Raw genomic sequence first — 15,776 nt, 5'->3', positions numbered from 1 at the left:
CGTCATGTTGTTGCCTTTCAACGTCTTATACTTTTCTTTCTTCCAATTCTACCATATATTTTTTTTATTTAAATTTATTTAAAAAAAAAACATTTTAGTAGACCAAACAATAAACTCAACTCAACCGGACAAATTATAAATACAATTCTCAAGAATTAGGATAAAGGTAGGAGTGGGGTAGAGAAACTCCGTCCCTTTCTCGGTATTATATTTTTTTTTTTAAAGTGTGTATAGTTCAATATAAATTTATGCATTTTAAAGTTAAAAAATAATATTTAATTAATCTTTATTGATTGAAATTACATTTTTGTAGTTTAATATTGAGAATTGTATAATATTTGATTGGAAAATTAAATGGGTAGATGTTAGGAAAATTTTTTTCGCTTGATAAGGTGGGGTTTCATGGTTCCCCTTCTCATTCGTATATTTTAGTTATATTAGCTTGATTTAAAAAAAAAAATTATTTACTTCATCTAAATTTTTTTTATAATATGACTTATATTTATTGGGTGATGGTTGGCCCCATACACTTTTAATTAAATATTAAATAGTCTTATTATATGGTGCCACTTTAAGTGAAGAAATGGGGAGGGATGATTTGAAGAGGGATACCTAACATTACTCTTAAAAAGTACGGAGTAATTTGTAAATAGTGATGTTGTGGTAATAACTAATGTACTAAGCTAAATGAAACATGCTAATGACCATTCAATCATAAATCTTTCTTAAAAAAAAAAAAAAACGAATGTTGCAAACTAGCAACTCCTATGTTGTATAGTTCCAAAAAAATAAAAGGTTGGTCGGAATCGAAATGAAGAAATCGAGTGGGAGGAAGAAAAAGAAAAAATACTACTATACAAGCATCACCATTAAGAGTTTTTTGAAGTGTTTGTTTTTTTTTTTTTTTGTTTTTTTTTTTTTTTTTTGGCATACATGTATAGAGGAGATAGGGATTGAGTTGGAGGAGAGATGATGAAAAAAAAAAAAAAAAGAAGGTAAAACATGTTTTTTGTGGGTCTTGCAAAAAAAAAAAAAAAAAAAAAAATCACATTGGTGCACATTTTGCATACCAATTTTGCCCCTAATGGGTTCATTAATAATACGGAGTAATTTTTTATGAGAGTCCTTCTCTCTCTCTCTCTCTTTTTCTTCTCATCTCCTCTTATGTGGTATCACTGGTATGACAACAACTTTTAAAAAATTACAATTGATGAAATTGCTTTAAAAGAGTACGTAACAGAATAGAGTTTATTTTCTGCACACACTTAAATAATAATAATAATGGAATTTTTCATCACAAAATAAAATAAAAACATAGTTTAACTTATACACACCATTGGGTAACAGTTTCTATTTTTCTCACAAAAAAAAAAAAAAAAAAAAAAACACACACACACACACAACAACAACAACAACAACAACAACAACAACAACAACAAAAACATATTGACTATAACATTATGTTACATGTACAACATTATAAATTGTGTAAATTTTATTATTGTAATGAAACCTCGACTTTACCTATATATTGTCTTATGGGGTACGAACTTTCTAAATAGAGCTGACAATGATGCCATAGAATTTTTATTTATTTTTTTACATCAATGAGTGTGACTATGTAGAAGGTGGATGAATGGAATAATGTAATAATATCATTATACCATATACGCTAATCCGATTAATCATGTATTCATGTCAATGCAAAAGATAAATTATTATCGCATTATTTATTAAGAGAAATATTACTTTCTTCGCATATTGTCACCGTATTAAGCATTTTGCTTTTATTTTAAATATATATGTTCTTGTATTTAGTTAAAACTCAAAATTGGTAAAAGATGAGTAATAAATAATATCTACATGGCATAGCTTAGCTTTATTACTTGCAATTATTGTTGATGATTAAGACATATTATGTGATTTATCTTATCCACTAAATTTTAAGATGCGAGCAATGAGAACTTTCGAGATTGAGATGCAATCGTTATAAAATAGATATTTTAGTGCATGCATAAGTTGTATTAGATATTAATGTAATTTTTTGGGGAAAGATATTAATGTAATTTTAAGAAATAAACATGCAATGGCATGATTCATATTGCTTTTAAGTCCACTCCTAATATAATATCCCCTCTAGAATTCTAGAAAGACAAGGTTTATAAAATACTATGTTTGCTTTTTCTTTTTATTGTTGTCTTCTCCTTCTTCCCCCGTTTATATATTTTTATTGTTTGTTTTGTTAGGAAGACGATAAATTTGATACCATGCATAATTATACATTTTAGAGGTTTATATTCCCAAATTTTGTTTAATGACGGTGATGTAGGAATGGGCAACCTACTCCACTACATACTAGCTAGTGTACAAAATTACAAGAAATTAAAAGAATTATTAAGTATCAATCATAGAATATGTTGATGATCACAATTATAATTTAAAAAGAGAAAGTAATTTAACAGAAAAGTTAGCAGCTAGATCTTACATTACAATATTTAATAATAATAATAATATGGTTTTTGTTTGCCGTCAATTTTGCTGTCTTGTAGTGATCTATCTATTGCAAAAAATTTAGGACCACAAAATCGTTGGAGGAAATCAGATGCATATGAGATCATTTATTACGTCGCACACTAAAATAGACCACCAAAAGGGATATACTACCTACTTATAGCAAAGTTTTATATATAGGGTAGGGTTGATGTGCGGGTATAGCTTCTCGTGTAGTTGTGCGGTAATATTTGTGTAATTATTATTAACTTTATTATACAAACTTGAACACTAAAATATGTACTTCTCATAATTTATCAGGTTTGCATATTGAGTATTAACATTTTGTACATTTAGTATAAAAAGATTGCACTTGCAAAAATACGAATTTTCGAGTTTATGACTAAGTTTTTTGTTTTATTTGGTTTAGTGGTTCACTTTTTACTATTTAGTGTCTAGCATTTACGATTAAGATTTAAAATTTAGCTTAAAAAAAAAGTATCCAAGTTTGCATATTTAAGGGCATGATTGGCTCATGAAAAATGTTTTCCAAGGAAAATGTTTTCCTGAATTTGAGGAAAATTATATTTTCCTTTGTTTAGTTCATGGAAAACATTTTCCTCAAAAATGAGGAAAACAAGTAGGACAATTATGTCATCGCTAACTTTTCTTAATTACCATTATTATTATTATGTAGGGATATAATTGTCTTTATTAATGGAATTGATATTTTTAGTAATTTATTTTCCACTTCATATATAGTTCGCGAACTAAGGCTCGAACCCATATAGGGATATAATTGTCTTTATTAATGGAATTGATATTTTTAGTAATTTATTTTCCACTTCATATATAGTTAATTGTCTTTATTAATGGAATTGATATTTTTAGTAATTTATTTTCCACTTCATATATAGTTCACGGACTAAGACTCAAACCTATAATCTCCCACATAAGGGAGCAATTTGGTACCAATGAACCACAAGGTTCTTGGTCAATTATTATTATTATTATTGTTGTTGTTGTTGTTGTTATTGTTATTGTTATTGTTATCATCATTCACAATAATGCAATCCGGATGGTTTTGAAGTGCCAAGTCTTGATAGAGAAGGGGTGCATCCATTTTTAACATGATAAAGTTTTGATCAAACGGTTCACGAGCAATTCATGATAATCTAACTAGATAGACTTGTTTGAACAGGTCATTTTAATCTTAAAGGATATTTTAAATGCCTTTAAAAAGGGTTTTAATGTAGTTAGCTAGCGATACGAATTTGGTAGGTAAACGTATTGATCATGTATATGAGACTGCATGCCTACAAATATGTACATACGTAGACTTAATTGGGTACTTAAATGTGCCTGTGTATATGCTTTTAATGCTATTGTTGATATTTCTCTAATATGGGGTTTGGTCGAGGCATTTAACTTGTCCAGCTTAGCCAAATTTAATTGCATTTCCAATTCTTAGAATGATTATACCGGCAATTAAGTCTTTGAAATCATATTCTAATTGACGGCATCGCACAAACACATGCACTTCTAGATGAAATTGACAACTTTTTTTAATATTATTTTGGTAGCCATAAAATTGTTATATATATATATATATATATATATATATATATATATATATATATTAAAGGTTAAAATATATAATATGTACGTTGATAAGATGATAATGAATTTTTGTGAAATTTATCATTTTTTGGCAGAATTTTAATAAATTTTAATGTTGTCACGTTTTGAAAATTAATTGGCAATATTTATACCACTAATAATTTAGGGATAACATTGGTAATTGACATATTTGTGAGGGGCATAAATTATAATTTTTTTTAAAGAATAATCATTATTATTATGTTTAAATGAATTTGTAATTTTGTATGTAGCACTTATGCCGAATATTAATCAAAATTATAATCGGACATGTATGCAAAGGACGGGATCATATGACAAACCAAACCTAACCACCAACTAATTGGCACAATTTGATGATAGTATAAAGAGTAGTGATAACAATGTAACATGCATTAATGTTGGTTGCTGTGGTCGTCGATGGTGTACTATGACTTTACATGCAAAACATTAATTAAACCAACATTAGATTTCGTATACTATACACTAGGGGTGGAAATAGGCCGAGCCGAGCCGAGCTTTGGAAAATTAGGCCTGGGCCTGTTACGAAAATCTAAAGCCTAGGCCTGGGCCTGAGCCTGTATGTAGGCTTTTTGTTAGGCTCAAGCCTGAGCCTGCAATTAGTCTGGCCTGGCCTGAAGCCTTTTTAAAGCCTGTTTAATATTTAGGTCATTAAAAAGGGCTTCAAAGTATGTCCTACCCTAGCCTATTAAAGCCTACATGTTAAGACTTTTTAAAAACTTTAGTATATCTAAATAATATATACTGGCCTATATATATATATATATATATATATATATATATATATATATAGGCCAGGCCTGTAGGCCTGAAGGCCGAGCCTGGTATATATAGGCCTGGCCTGTTTAGTTTAATAGGCTTTGAAATTGGCTCAAGCCTGGCCTTTTTACTAAACGAGCTAGGCCTAACTAGGCTTTAATTAGGCCATGACATAGGCCCCTACAAGGGGCCTGGCCTATTCCCACCCCTACTATACACCCATTATCTGTTGAGTAATGGTCCATTTTCATTGCACCAAAAAAGAAAAAATGTTAAATATCTCATTTGAAGTGGTGAAATTTGCGCGCTTTAACTAAAATAGATATAATAATAAACACTACCATACTATTAAGTAATAATAAGTATTACATAACTATACAAAAGAGATGACCAGACTAAGAAAACGTGATTCTCATATATAAATGTTATGAGTTTGATTCGAGTCCGTTACACAAGACCTTTTTAGTACGATTTACCTATCGTGTATAGTTTGCAAACTATTATAGACAAAGTACGAGATTTACCTAATTAATGTATAGGATCGGTTAGTAATTACATGCGAGTTTTTGTAGTGACAAAAAATAAATTAAATTAAGTTATGAAGTCTCATATACAAAATCAACTATATAAATGCTAAACAATTAGCTAATAGCTACACATTAATATAAATATATATATTGGTAAATGGAGGAAAATGTATATGGTTAATGATTGTGTATGTCTGTATCAAAATGAGTGGGTTCCCCACTAATTATATTCCATTTTAAAGGAACACACGGCCTTTCTCCCTTTTATCTTTTTGGGTTTGTATAATCAAGTTGTCCTTGAAAATGGGATATCAATCTTGACCACTATTACATCAAACATCATCAATAATCTTGCTTTCCCCTAATCTATGCTTATACCAGTAGTTAGTTATGCTTAACGAATGCATTTACGTTGCTTCATCAATCCTTAAATACTGCTAGCTTCCTAGTGTTTAACTACCACATCCATAATCGTTACATAAATATAATAATAAACATTCATGTATTTTAATACTTATTATGATGATGAATGTTATTAGGGAAGCTTTTAGGGTTGAATGATATGTATACTAGCCAGATTGAAATTGAGATAGATGCATAATATATAGGTTGTTCTCACAATTTATTATGTACAGATATGATTTTGTGGACATAAATTAAAAATTACGAGTTTAATTAATTTTCATAAAAATTAATGAAATATATTACATTTATTCCTATACAACAATGTGTTGTTACTTGTTAGTATAGAATGGGGCGTTTTTGCATGCCTGCAGTTCCACCAACGATAGTTTTGATGGATCGGAGGATTAAGAGGCGGCCATTGTTGTTGCCTTTCTGCCCGTGCAAATCGAGAGTTGGCATTCATGCGAATAATAATGTTATCAGAAATCATTTCTGTATCCAGAGCATGGCAGTAAAAGAATGGCATGAAATTACCGTAGTAGCGCCTTTAATTTTTAATTTTTAATTTTTTTAAAAGAGAGTAGAGTTGACAACCCAATCAAGTTAGTGGGATACGTGATTGGGTAAGTTGTATATTATGGAGTATTTTATTTGATTTGAACTGATCAATTATAAATAATATAACATGCATGTTTTATTGCTTTGTAGTCGATCATTATTATTGGTTAGAGTCACAAAATGAGCTTTCATCTGAAGTTCACATTTTAGTGTGTTTAGGAACGAAATTCAGCTTTGGGTGACGAGGGAAAGGAAGATCACAAGTGTGGATAATAATTGAGCTCACAACTTTCTTGTACAATAATAATACGGAGTAATACTTTAGGATCATCTATTTCGGGACAGAATTGTTTACTTTCTGCTACAGCAAAAAGTGAAGCAACAATTGCCCAACTATAAAAGTTTGGTCAAACAAGGTAATTCCATAATTAGGAGCATAATGTCGCGTTTTCCACACAGCACGAAGGTAGCTTCAAAGTTATAAATTATAATAGCCGTGAATCTGACGTAGTTATGACAGTTTTATTGCGTAATACCAGTGTATATATATACATATATATATATAATCTATGGATCATGCGAGAAAATTTCCACATGAAAAAAATAAGAATTAATATCAGTCTTATATCTATAAAAATTTGATAGATCTAATCAAATTAAAAAAAAAAAGAGAGACAATAATAGTTTTCATAATTATCGTCAACCAAGTATGGTAAGTAAATTGTGCCCGATTGTTCAATTATTTGATAACCGGAGTTATTCTTTGAAAAATGATCACTATGAGCCAGACTCAATAGAATTTTTTTTTTTTTCTGTCGTTAAGGCGGAGTGCTAAACCAAGAATTTTCTTTCTTCCTCATGAATCGAATCATTGTTCGCGGCCCAAGATTCTATTTTATCATCAATCCAATTCCCGTTTACGTTTTTTTTTTTTTTTTTTCCTTATCAATGAATAGATTTCTTTACTTGTATGACTTAGATGTCTCTTAGTTCAGTCATAAGATACTTATCTATAAGTTTTCACAACTCAATTTCAATCATTGATGAGACAATCATCAAAGATTTGACATTTTCGAACTCTATCAGTAACTCACTAAAGGTATGGAAAACAAAGAAAAAATGTATAAAAACGAGATATCCAGCAACAAGAACAAGGAAAATGATTGAATAGAGGAATTCCCAAACATAAATCTTTAACAACTAAATATGCAAACATTATAAATTCTATAAAATCAACGAAAAGGTTAAATTTTAAATCTAAACATAAATGTTAGACCTTAAGCAATAAAAAGTGAATTACTGGACCAAATAAAATTAAAAACTCAGTCATAAAATTCAAAAATCGAAACCCTAAATGCAATGTACATTCGCATTTTTGCGAGTACAAATTTTTAATGCTAAATATGCAAAATGTTAATACTAAATGTGCAAAACGTTAATACTAAATGTGCAAATCTGAAAAAGTCTAAAAATTACAGATTTTAGTGTTCATGTTTGCATAGTAAAATTGGTGATAATTATGAAATTGACACCGCATTTTTATAAAAAATTTGATCTGATGCGTTTAATTTTTCCAGATGTATAGTTGTGATTAATTCTTAGTTTTCTCCAACTTTCAAATGTTTGGGCCGAGTTGTTTTAGAGAAGCCCATGGCCAGTATATTACGAGTAATTTTCAAAGATCTCCCGCACTATCTGCAGTCTTCCCTCTCTTACTCTCTGTTCAGTGTTCACGGTAGCGGTTGTAGCGGGCGGCTCCGGCAACGACAGCGAAAATGGGACCACCGAAGGCGGTGCGAACGGTATCACAGGAAGCGTTCGATGAAATGGTGAAGGAGAACATTGAGGACCTCGGAATGGACGCAACCGAAGCTCTCGAAGACGCAATCCAAACACTAACCCTCCAAGGCGTCGATCTCTCCGGTATTTTACTTTCTCCCTCTTACTATCCCCAACGAAGCGATACAAATTCCATAACAGCTCCTTTTCTATCCGATAGGCATAGTGACTTGCGTCCCGGGAGTGAGTTCCGTGAATGACAATCCGGTTATTCAAACGATCGAGAGACTGAAGCAGTTGGATCTCGAGTTGGCTAGTTCAGTCGAAAACGATGGTGTTCTGAAGGAAATTGTGGAATTGTTGGATAGGTTGAATGATTCGTGCACTGATAAAGGATCGGGTAATGTGGCTATTGCTACCAGGAACGGCGGAGTGCAATTAGTGTGCTCCGTACTTTTGAAGCTTCCTAGTGCTTGCAATCAGGGCGTGATCTCCTCTTTGAAGACATTGGCTTCGCTACTTCATGGTATGAAATTACTGTGTTATTAATTGGTACTACCGCACTTTTGAATGATCGATCTGATTGCGTTGGTGAATTTTATCTGTACTACTTTAGGTATAATCTCTCCTAAAGTGGAATAACTTGATTTGCTTTTCATGTTATGAAACATTGATTATTCAGTATGTTGCTGATGGCTTATTTGAAGTGAATATTTAGTGAACTGCTCATAATGCTTATAGTTAGAAGCTCATACTTGTATGGCATTCACTGTTGTGTAATTATGCATCTGAGTTGTCTTGGCCTAAGAAAACTAAACATTCCTGTATATAGCTTACAAAACTATCTGGATGCGTGCTCATTTTCATGCACTTGAATTTGTGCATGTGCCTGTGATTTTTTCCATTCACAGATCTTCAAAGCACAGAAATGTTTAGGGAGAGTGGTGGACCAAAAGCAGTTGTTGGTATCCTAAAGGATAAAAGCGAGGATGTAAATATTTTGGATAATGGATTTTCTGTTGTCGCGGCAGCTGCAACTGGTAATGAGGTTCTCAAAGCATCGTTTATGGACCTGAAAATTGATGAGCTCATTGTTCAGTGTCTAAGAGAACACAGCAGTGGGAGCATTCCTTGTTTATATGATGCTATACAAGTCCTGTTAACATCTGATGATAATCGTGTTGTAGCTTCTCAAGTAAGTAAAATGAGTGCTCATCTATATTTCTAGTTCTATGCAAGATTTTTACTCCATTTTATAGACATAAGTGGCTGGAATTAAAACTGGAAGTCAACCCTTCAGGATAGGTCCTGAAAGTGGAGAAATAGAATAAGATTGTGAGTGTAGTTCATTTTGTTTGTTTAATTGTTGAGATTCATTATCCATTTTAGGTTTTTGGGTATGCTCGGAGATTTGCAAAGACTGGAATTGTTGAAGCACTTGTGGGATCTCTCAATCAAGGGATTAGGACTCCCAGTCTAATGTCAGCCTGCAATGCTTTGAAAGCCATTGCTGTTAATGTAAGCTCATGCTTCTGTAATCACTACATCATAAAACTCGCCTCTGGCTCTATGCACGAATCATGAATGACTTTCATTGTCTTTCAAGATATTTCAAGAAATTCTATTGCATTGTTGCCATTAATTTGTCATCTGCTCCTGCTTCTGTTTTCAGGATGAAATATGCAGAACTGTTGCTGATATTGGTGGTATAGATGCAATTCTTTGTTGTATTGATGAAAGTGGTCAACACGGAAACAATGCCTTAGCAAAAACTTGCTGTTCTTTGTTATCTAAGGTGCTAAGCTTGGTTACAACTTCTTGTGAACATATTAGTTGCTCAGAGCTTATGATCAGAAATTTGTGAATAAGAACCCACCCCTCTTTTGTTCCATTTGAAACTGTATACCATTTTGAGTATCCTCATTATGCAATCAAGCTTGTATGTATTCGCTGCCTTGCGAAAATATTTTCAAACTCTTGTTTCTAAGTGATATATATATGGGCAACTGTTGCATGTTTGCTTATCTTTATTTGGATGCCACAACTGTCTGGCCAATTAAATTACTTTGAAACATTGAAGCTCATCTAATTTGTTGTACTTGTCTAGTTGGCAGGAAGTGATGTAAACAAAGGTGCTATAGTTGAGAAGAGAGGCATGGATAGGCTTATTAAAATTTCAACACTATTTTCTGATGATCCTTCGGTACTTCAAGAGGTAATGATTTACATGGATGCATACTTCCAAAATTGGAGTAGTACAAAATTCAATTAATTGCTAAATGCTTTCAAGTATTTTGACATGTTGTAATCAATCTTTTCTTGTTACAGATCATGTCTATTATTTGTGTGCTATCCTTGAGATCCCCAGATAAAGCAGCTCGGGCTATAGAAGCTGGAGCTGGTGACCTTGCTATCCATTCCATGAATAGATTTCCTGAATCAGAGCAACTGCAAAGGAGCGCTTGTTTCATGATCCGTAATCTTGTGGTCAGAAATCCTGAGAACAGGCAAGTCTGTCCCCTTAATAAAAATGTTCTATATCTGTCTAATAAGGGAAGGTGGGACAAGTCCAACATGAGGAAAAGAATTGGTTCTGAGGTCAGTTTATCGGCTTAAGGCTTTATTGGAATTCTTATGTTTCAATTTTGCAGAGCACTTCTGCTTGGCAATGGTATTGAGAAGCTCATCAGGAAGGCTAAGTCAAACCACAGAAGCTGCAAAGATGCTGCCACTGATGCACTAAGAGATCTTGGACTTGATGACTACAACTCTTAGTCTACAATTCTGAATTGGTAAATCTGAGTCTAATCCTTTCTTCTTTTTGCCTTTTGTTTTTTTTTTGGGGAAATATTCTTCCAACTTTTCAGCTTTCAATGGTTTTGAGTTGTGCATGTATTTGGATGGCATTACAAGAAACCCATTTACAATTAAGTGTGACCAATTTGGCTTCCATCTGTCTCTGATTGTAGAAACTCTTGTGTGGGTTTTACTTTATAATTTAGTGATCCGATCCCTTATTCTATGTTGTTCACATTATTATATTGTAAATTCAATACGCGTAACTCTCCCTTCACTCCCAAGACTTGTTCACCTTCATAAACTCAATTTGGATGGACCTGTTAAGCATTCGCATCTATCGCATCAGCCATCAGGTACGCATATCTTTATATAATTTATATAAATGGGATCTTTTTGGTAACATCTTTATTATAAAAGTATTTTCTTACAAAAATAAACTATTTATTTATTAAAGTACATTAGTAAAATACAAATTAATTATGTGGGTGGATGTTTAGTAAAATTAGTTGTTTATTGTAGTAATATAATAACATTTTATTAATTACATTAATAAATTAGTTTTTATGTAGAAATTTTAACGAAGAAATACGAGTAGATTTATTTTCATTTATTTTATAATATTTTAAATCTTTTTATGTAGAAATTTTGACGAAGAAATGCAGGTAGATTTATTTTATAATATTTTAAATTTTTTTATTTAATTATTTTCATAGATTAACATTTTATTAATTACATTGATCAATTAATTTTTGTGTAGAAATTTTAACGAAGAAATACGAGTAGGTTTATTTTCATTTATTTTATAATATTTTAAATTTTTTATTTAATTATTTTCATAGATTTAACATTTTATTAATTACATTATAATTACATTGATCAGTTAATTTTTATGTAGAAATTTTAACGAAGAAATAAAAAAAAAATTATTTTCGTTTAGTTTATAATATTTTGAATAGTTTTTATTTAATTATTTTCTTAGATTAACATTTTATAAGTTACATTATAATTTTCATTAATCAATTAATTTTTATGTTCAAATTTTAACAAAGAAATAAAAATACATTTATTTTATAATTATAATATTTTAAATATTTTTATTTAATTATTTTATTCATTATTAATAATTTAAAATTGATATTTTGAGTGTATAATGCTAATAGAAAGCCCTGGTCATCAAATATTAATTTTTTGATTGAATCAAATCACTAATATTTTGTTCAAATGTTCATCCATAATGAACGGTCAAAGCACGCGACTCCTTTGGACACAATTCGCAATTATTAAGAAAATATATGACGAGACCAAAACCAAAGCAAGGGAATGAAGGGAGCTGTCTTCTGATTGAATGTACGGTCAATTGAAAATAGAATAAATAAGGAACACAAGTTGGCCCAGGAATTAATTTTGTACTATTATAATTCTGCAAGCAAGTATTCATTATTCTTCCAAGGAACCTGTAAAAAAGCAAATTAACAAAGCAGCAGGAGTGGTCTTCTGCCCCTCCCCTTTCATTTGTAATGCTCTTTCCCACCCTCTTTCATTTGTAATGCTCTTTCCTATAACTTAATACAAGTTTGCCGTTTGCTTTAAAAAAAAAAAAAAAAAAAGAAGTCACACGAACCAGTTCTGTGCAAAGACACATTTGATTGTCAGAATCTCTGAGCAAATATTAAATGGCCAGTAGAAATCGAAATGTAAAATAAAGTTACCTCAAATTTTTTTGAACATCTTAGCATATGCTTTTTTCTCCTGATCACGTCTATCAGCAATCTGTCACATAAATTAAAGTGCATTAGCATTTTGGATATCCTGTTATTAAACTCAAATTCAAGGTCATATGTTTACCTTTTTCTTTGCAGCAGTAAGTTCCTTTCTAATTCCACCTGAAAGAAGCCAGCCATTGGCAAGTCAGAGGATCTAGAAGCTAATTTGGAAAACTCAACGCATTCAACAACCTCATTTCAAACCATCTGATTAGAATACCAAAAAAAATAATAATAAGGAAAAAAGGTCATATCATAGAAAAATAAGAGAAAGATACTAACCATCATTTGGCTCCAATTCAAGTGCTTTCTTAAAACTTTCAAATGCAGCATCTATGTCATTGAGAGCCATGTGTGCCTGATAAAGTCAGTGATCAGAACTGTTAGACCTCTCAGAAGTATATTGAATAGTTGTATACTAAAATAAGCTATAAGCTCCTAAATAAGCTCTGCTAAACATAGCCAATATACCAAAGCCACCCCCACTCCCAAGGGAAAATACAGCATAAATTGCAGGTAAATTAAGATTACAAAGCTAAAACATCTAACATTCATCTTTATTAAAGAACTAACCTGACCCTGGCGAAATAGAGCTTTTGCATTGTTCTCTCCATCTCGCATTGCAAAGTCAGCTTCCAAGAGTGCTCCCTTTAAATCTCCCAATTTCAGTTTACAAGCCTGAAGAAAGAAAAGTCTTATGTATATAGTGGTCATAGGAAGAACTCAATGAATATTTCAAGATTCAAACCCATTAAGCTGTAAGTGTTTTACTCAATAACATAGCATAGCTGATAACTAAAGGAAGTGAAAATGGAAAATTTGTAAACGTGAAGCAAAAGAATTTGAAGTAAAAAGTTTAATCATAAAAAAAGGCATTTAGGCGTGAATATCAACCTTTTTGTTAGTCAATCTGTTAAAGCAGGAAAACAAGACAGGTAAAAATGATCAAACAGATAATAGGAGCTTACCGAAGTGTTAGTGAATATCTGTGACTTAATCTTTCTCAAATACAGACTCTTGTCTGCATAAAGGAAAACAGCCACTCAGACAGTATCTATATAAAGTGATCAGATTGTCAACCGCATTACTAGGGAAATTGTATAGTACATCTGAAATACTGTACCAAAAGTTTTTGTTGCAACAACTTTCAGTAATATGTTTTTCATTTTGGTACTCTTATATACTATTTAGTTTGGTACTAATACTATAAGTTAGCTTTTGGTATATCTATCTAAATTTTATGGTAGAATTTTCCATATATCTGAAAGGTAAGGGAACACAACTACTTTTACCTTCATCAATCCCTTCCTTTTCCCAACAGACATCCAAATAATGCAAAGCTTTTCGATACTTTCTAAGAGCCATCTTATAGTCTTGCTTCTGGAAAAAAGCAAAGTTTTCAAATTACTAATGCTAAGTAAAGTTTATGTGCAAAAAGAAATCAAATGTTACGATGTGCAACAATTGAATATCGTTTGTTTAGTTATTAATACCTTAAAATGTTCATTACCAAATGCCTTGATTGACTCAACAGCAGCCACCCACCAAGAGAGCTCAGTGTGATTTTCAGCAAGGTCAGCTGGCCAATCAGGATACATATCACCATCATTGAAAAAGTTTGCAATTCCATCATCTTCTCCCTCCGGAATTTCTCCACAATCAGCGATAATAACATCGGCAGTAGGGCAATCATTTTCACCTGTCTGGACATGCTCGATAGAACGAACAACTCCCATTCCCTTTATTACCTTCCCGAATACAACATGCTTTCCATCAAGATGAGCAGTGCGAGTGGTTGTGATAAAAAATTGAGATCCATTTGTGTTTGGTCCAGCATTAGCCATGGATAACATCCCCTTTCTCTCATGCTTCAACTCGAAATTTTCATCCTCAAATTTTAGTCCATAAATGGATTCTCCTCCGGTACCATCCCCAGCAGAAATGTCACCTCCTTGTATCATGAAGCTCTTAATAACACGATGAAAACGGACTCCCTGCAAGGATAAAATAGATTGGTGCTAGAATATACCAAACTTCATTTTACCAGTATATATGGAGATCCGAAAAATGTTTTACAGCTTCAGTTGAAGTTACAGTCAATGGCGAAGGCTGAGGAGACTCCATTAACGTCAAGGAAAAACTCGAAAAACACTATCAATTAAGAGCACAGTAGAAATATCTAACTGATTTCAAATTCTCAACATGAACAATAATATAAATCAATCATCTATATGGACAAAGAGCGCTAAGCAGAACCGGTTACACTTCCAAATGATTAAAACAAAGTACAAGTTATTATAAATTAGAATACCACTCTTTCCCGCCTTTATATCGTAGTAGAAAACATGATCGCAATCGAACAATCATGATCTGTTTATGAAGATGAATTTCCAAACCAAATCAACAACTTAAGTAGTCCGAACTTCCATTCACAAGGCATGAGTCAACAACCTTTCATTCATTACGTATAGATAAAAACACATAGGAATTCAGAAATACAGAGATACGAGATTTACCTTGTAATGGAGGGGAACGCCGGTGTTAGGACCAATGCCTTTCTCGCCAGTGCAAAGAGCTCTGAAATTCTCGGCGGTTTTGGGAACCACATCATTGTAAAGCTCCACAACGATCCTCCCTTCCAGCTCCCCTCCGATGCTTATATCCAGAAAGCACCGCGGCCTCGCCATCTCCGATCAACTCTCTCTAGATATATCAGTTAGGGGGAGTGATAAACCTAAGTTTGTTTGACTTGAGAATTAAGGCTATGGAGGCTTCTAGAGTTCTTAGCACCGATGCATCCAGCTTTATATATATACTTCGAACTTAACTTCCAGCCCCTCTCAACCGCGGTAGCGCTTGTCTCTAACTTAGGCCGCGTGTGCTAACGTGCACAACCCACATAGTGATTAGTGACGCTGACGCACTGACGCCGTTTGTTTTGTTCAAAATAGTTTCCCTTTTTGGTCTATTACCATTTTGGTAAATTCCTATTTTTACACAAATTTGTTAGTTAGAAAATGTCCACCTTAATCTTAAA

General features: G+C 32.2%; 2 protein-coding genes and 1 long non-coding RNA gene across 5 annotated transcripts; 1 reads left to right on the top strand and 2 right to left on the bottom strand.

The window, feature by feature from the left end:
- Positions 1-1,127: 1,127 nt before the first annotated feature.
- Positions 1,128-15,776, bottom strand: LOC109161525. Its single transcript, XR_002050931.1, has 3 exons — positions 15,438-15,776; positions 2,665-2,667; positions 1,128-1,142 (listed from the first exon to the last, which is right to left on the bottom strand). It is a non-coding gene; the product is annotated as an uncharacterized LOC109161525 (long non-coding RNA).
- On the top strand, positions 8,087-11,197 carry LOC109161522 (armadillo repeat-containing protein 6). The gene is made up of 8 exons (XM_019309953.1): positions 8,087-8,321; positions 8,398-8,703; positions 9,089-9,372; positions 9,567-9,695; positions 9,850-9,972; positions 10,285-10,392; positions 10,506-10,684; positions 10,829-11,197. The coding sequence occupies exons 1-8, from the start codon at positions 8,174-8,176 to the stop codon at positions 10,950-10,952; spliced, it is 1,401 nt and encodes a 466-aa protein (XP_019165498.1). The 5' UTR covers positions 8,087-8,173; the 3' UTR covers positions 10,953-11,197.
- On the bottom strand, positions 12,236-15,443 carry LOC109161523 (peptidyl-prolyl cis-trans isomerase CYP40-like). Of its 3 annotated transcripts, none has more exons than XM_019309954.1 (9): positions 15,256-15,443; positions 14,233-14,733; positions 14,032-14,119; positions 13,708-13,760; positions 13,313-13,417; positions 13,022-13,097; positions 12,822-12,859; positions 12,686-12,746; positions 12,236-12,430 (listed from the first exon to the last, which is right to left on the bottom strand). In XM_019309954.1, the coding sequence occupies exons 1-8, from the start codon at positions 15,424-15,426 to the stop codon at positions 12,687-12,689; spliced, it is 1,092 nt and encodes a 363-aa protein (XP_019165499.1). In that variant the 5' UTR covers positions 15,427-15,443; the 3' UTR covers positions 12,236-12,430; position 12,686. The 3 variants fall into 3 exon arrangements, with proteins under 3 accessions (XP_019165499.1, XP_019165500.1, XP_019165501.1); XM_019309955.1 differs by lacking the exon at positions 12,236-12,430 and adding an exon at positions 12,584-12,602; XM_019309956.1 differs by lacking the exons at positions 12,236-12,430; positions 12,686-12,746; positions 12,822-12,859; positions 13,022-13,097 and adding an exon at positions 13,108-13,128.

The sequence above is a fragment of the Ipomoea nil genome, unplaced genomic scaffold (genome assembly GCF_001879475.1).
Source record: "Ipomoea nil cultivar Tokyo-kokei standard unplaced genomic scaffold, Asagao_1.1 scaffold2922, whole genome shotgun sequence".
NCBI lineage: Eukaryota > Viridiplantae > Streptophyta > Magnoliopsida > Solanales > Convolvulaceae > Ipomoea > Ipomoea nil.
Note: the sequence above shows the minus strand (reverse complement) of the source record. Positions and strands in the feature narration are given on the sequence as shown.

Excerpts from the sequence above, each read along its gene's own strand:
- LOC109161522 (XM_019309953.1), top strand. The coding sequence starts at position 8,174 with ATGGGACCACCGAAGGCGGTGCGAACGGTATCACAGGAAGCGTTCGAT. Across the intron at positions 9,373-9,566 it reads ATCGTGTTGTAGCTTCTCAA|GTTTTTGGGTATGCTCGGAG; the intron begins GTAAGTAAAATG and ends TATCCATTTTAG. Across the intron at positions 10,393-10,505 it reads ATCCTTCGGTACTTCAAGAG|ATCATGTCTATTATTTGTGT; the intron begins GTAATGATTTAC and ends TTCTTGTTACAG.
- LOC109161523 (XM_019309954.1), bottom strand. The coding sequence starts at position 15,426 with ATGGCGAGGCCGCGGTGCTTTCTGGATATAAGCATCGGAGGGGAGCTG. Across the intron at positions 13,098-13,312 it reads CTCTATTTCGCCAGGGTCAG|GCACACATGGCTCTCAATGA; the intron begins GTTAGTTCTTTA and ends TGACTTTATCAG. Across the intron at positions 12,747-12,821 it reads TTACTGCTGCAAAGAAAAAG|ATTGCTGATAGACGTGATCA; the intron begins GTAAACATATGA and ends TTTATGTGACAG.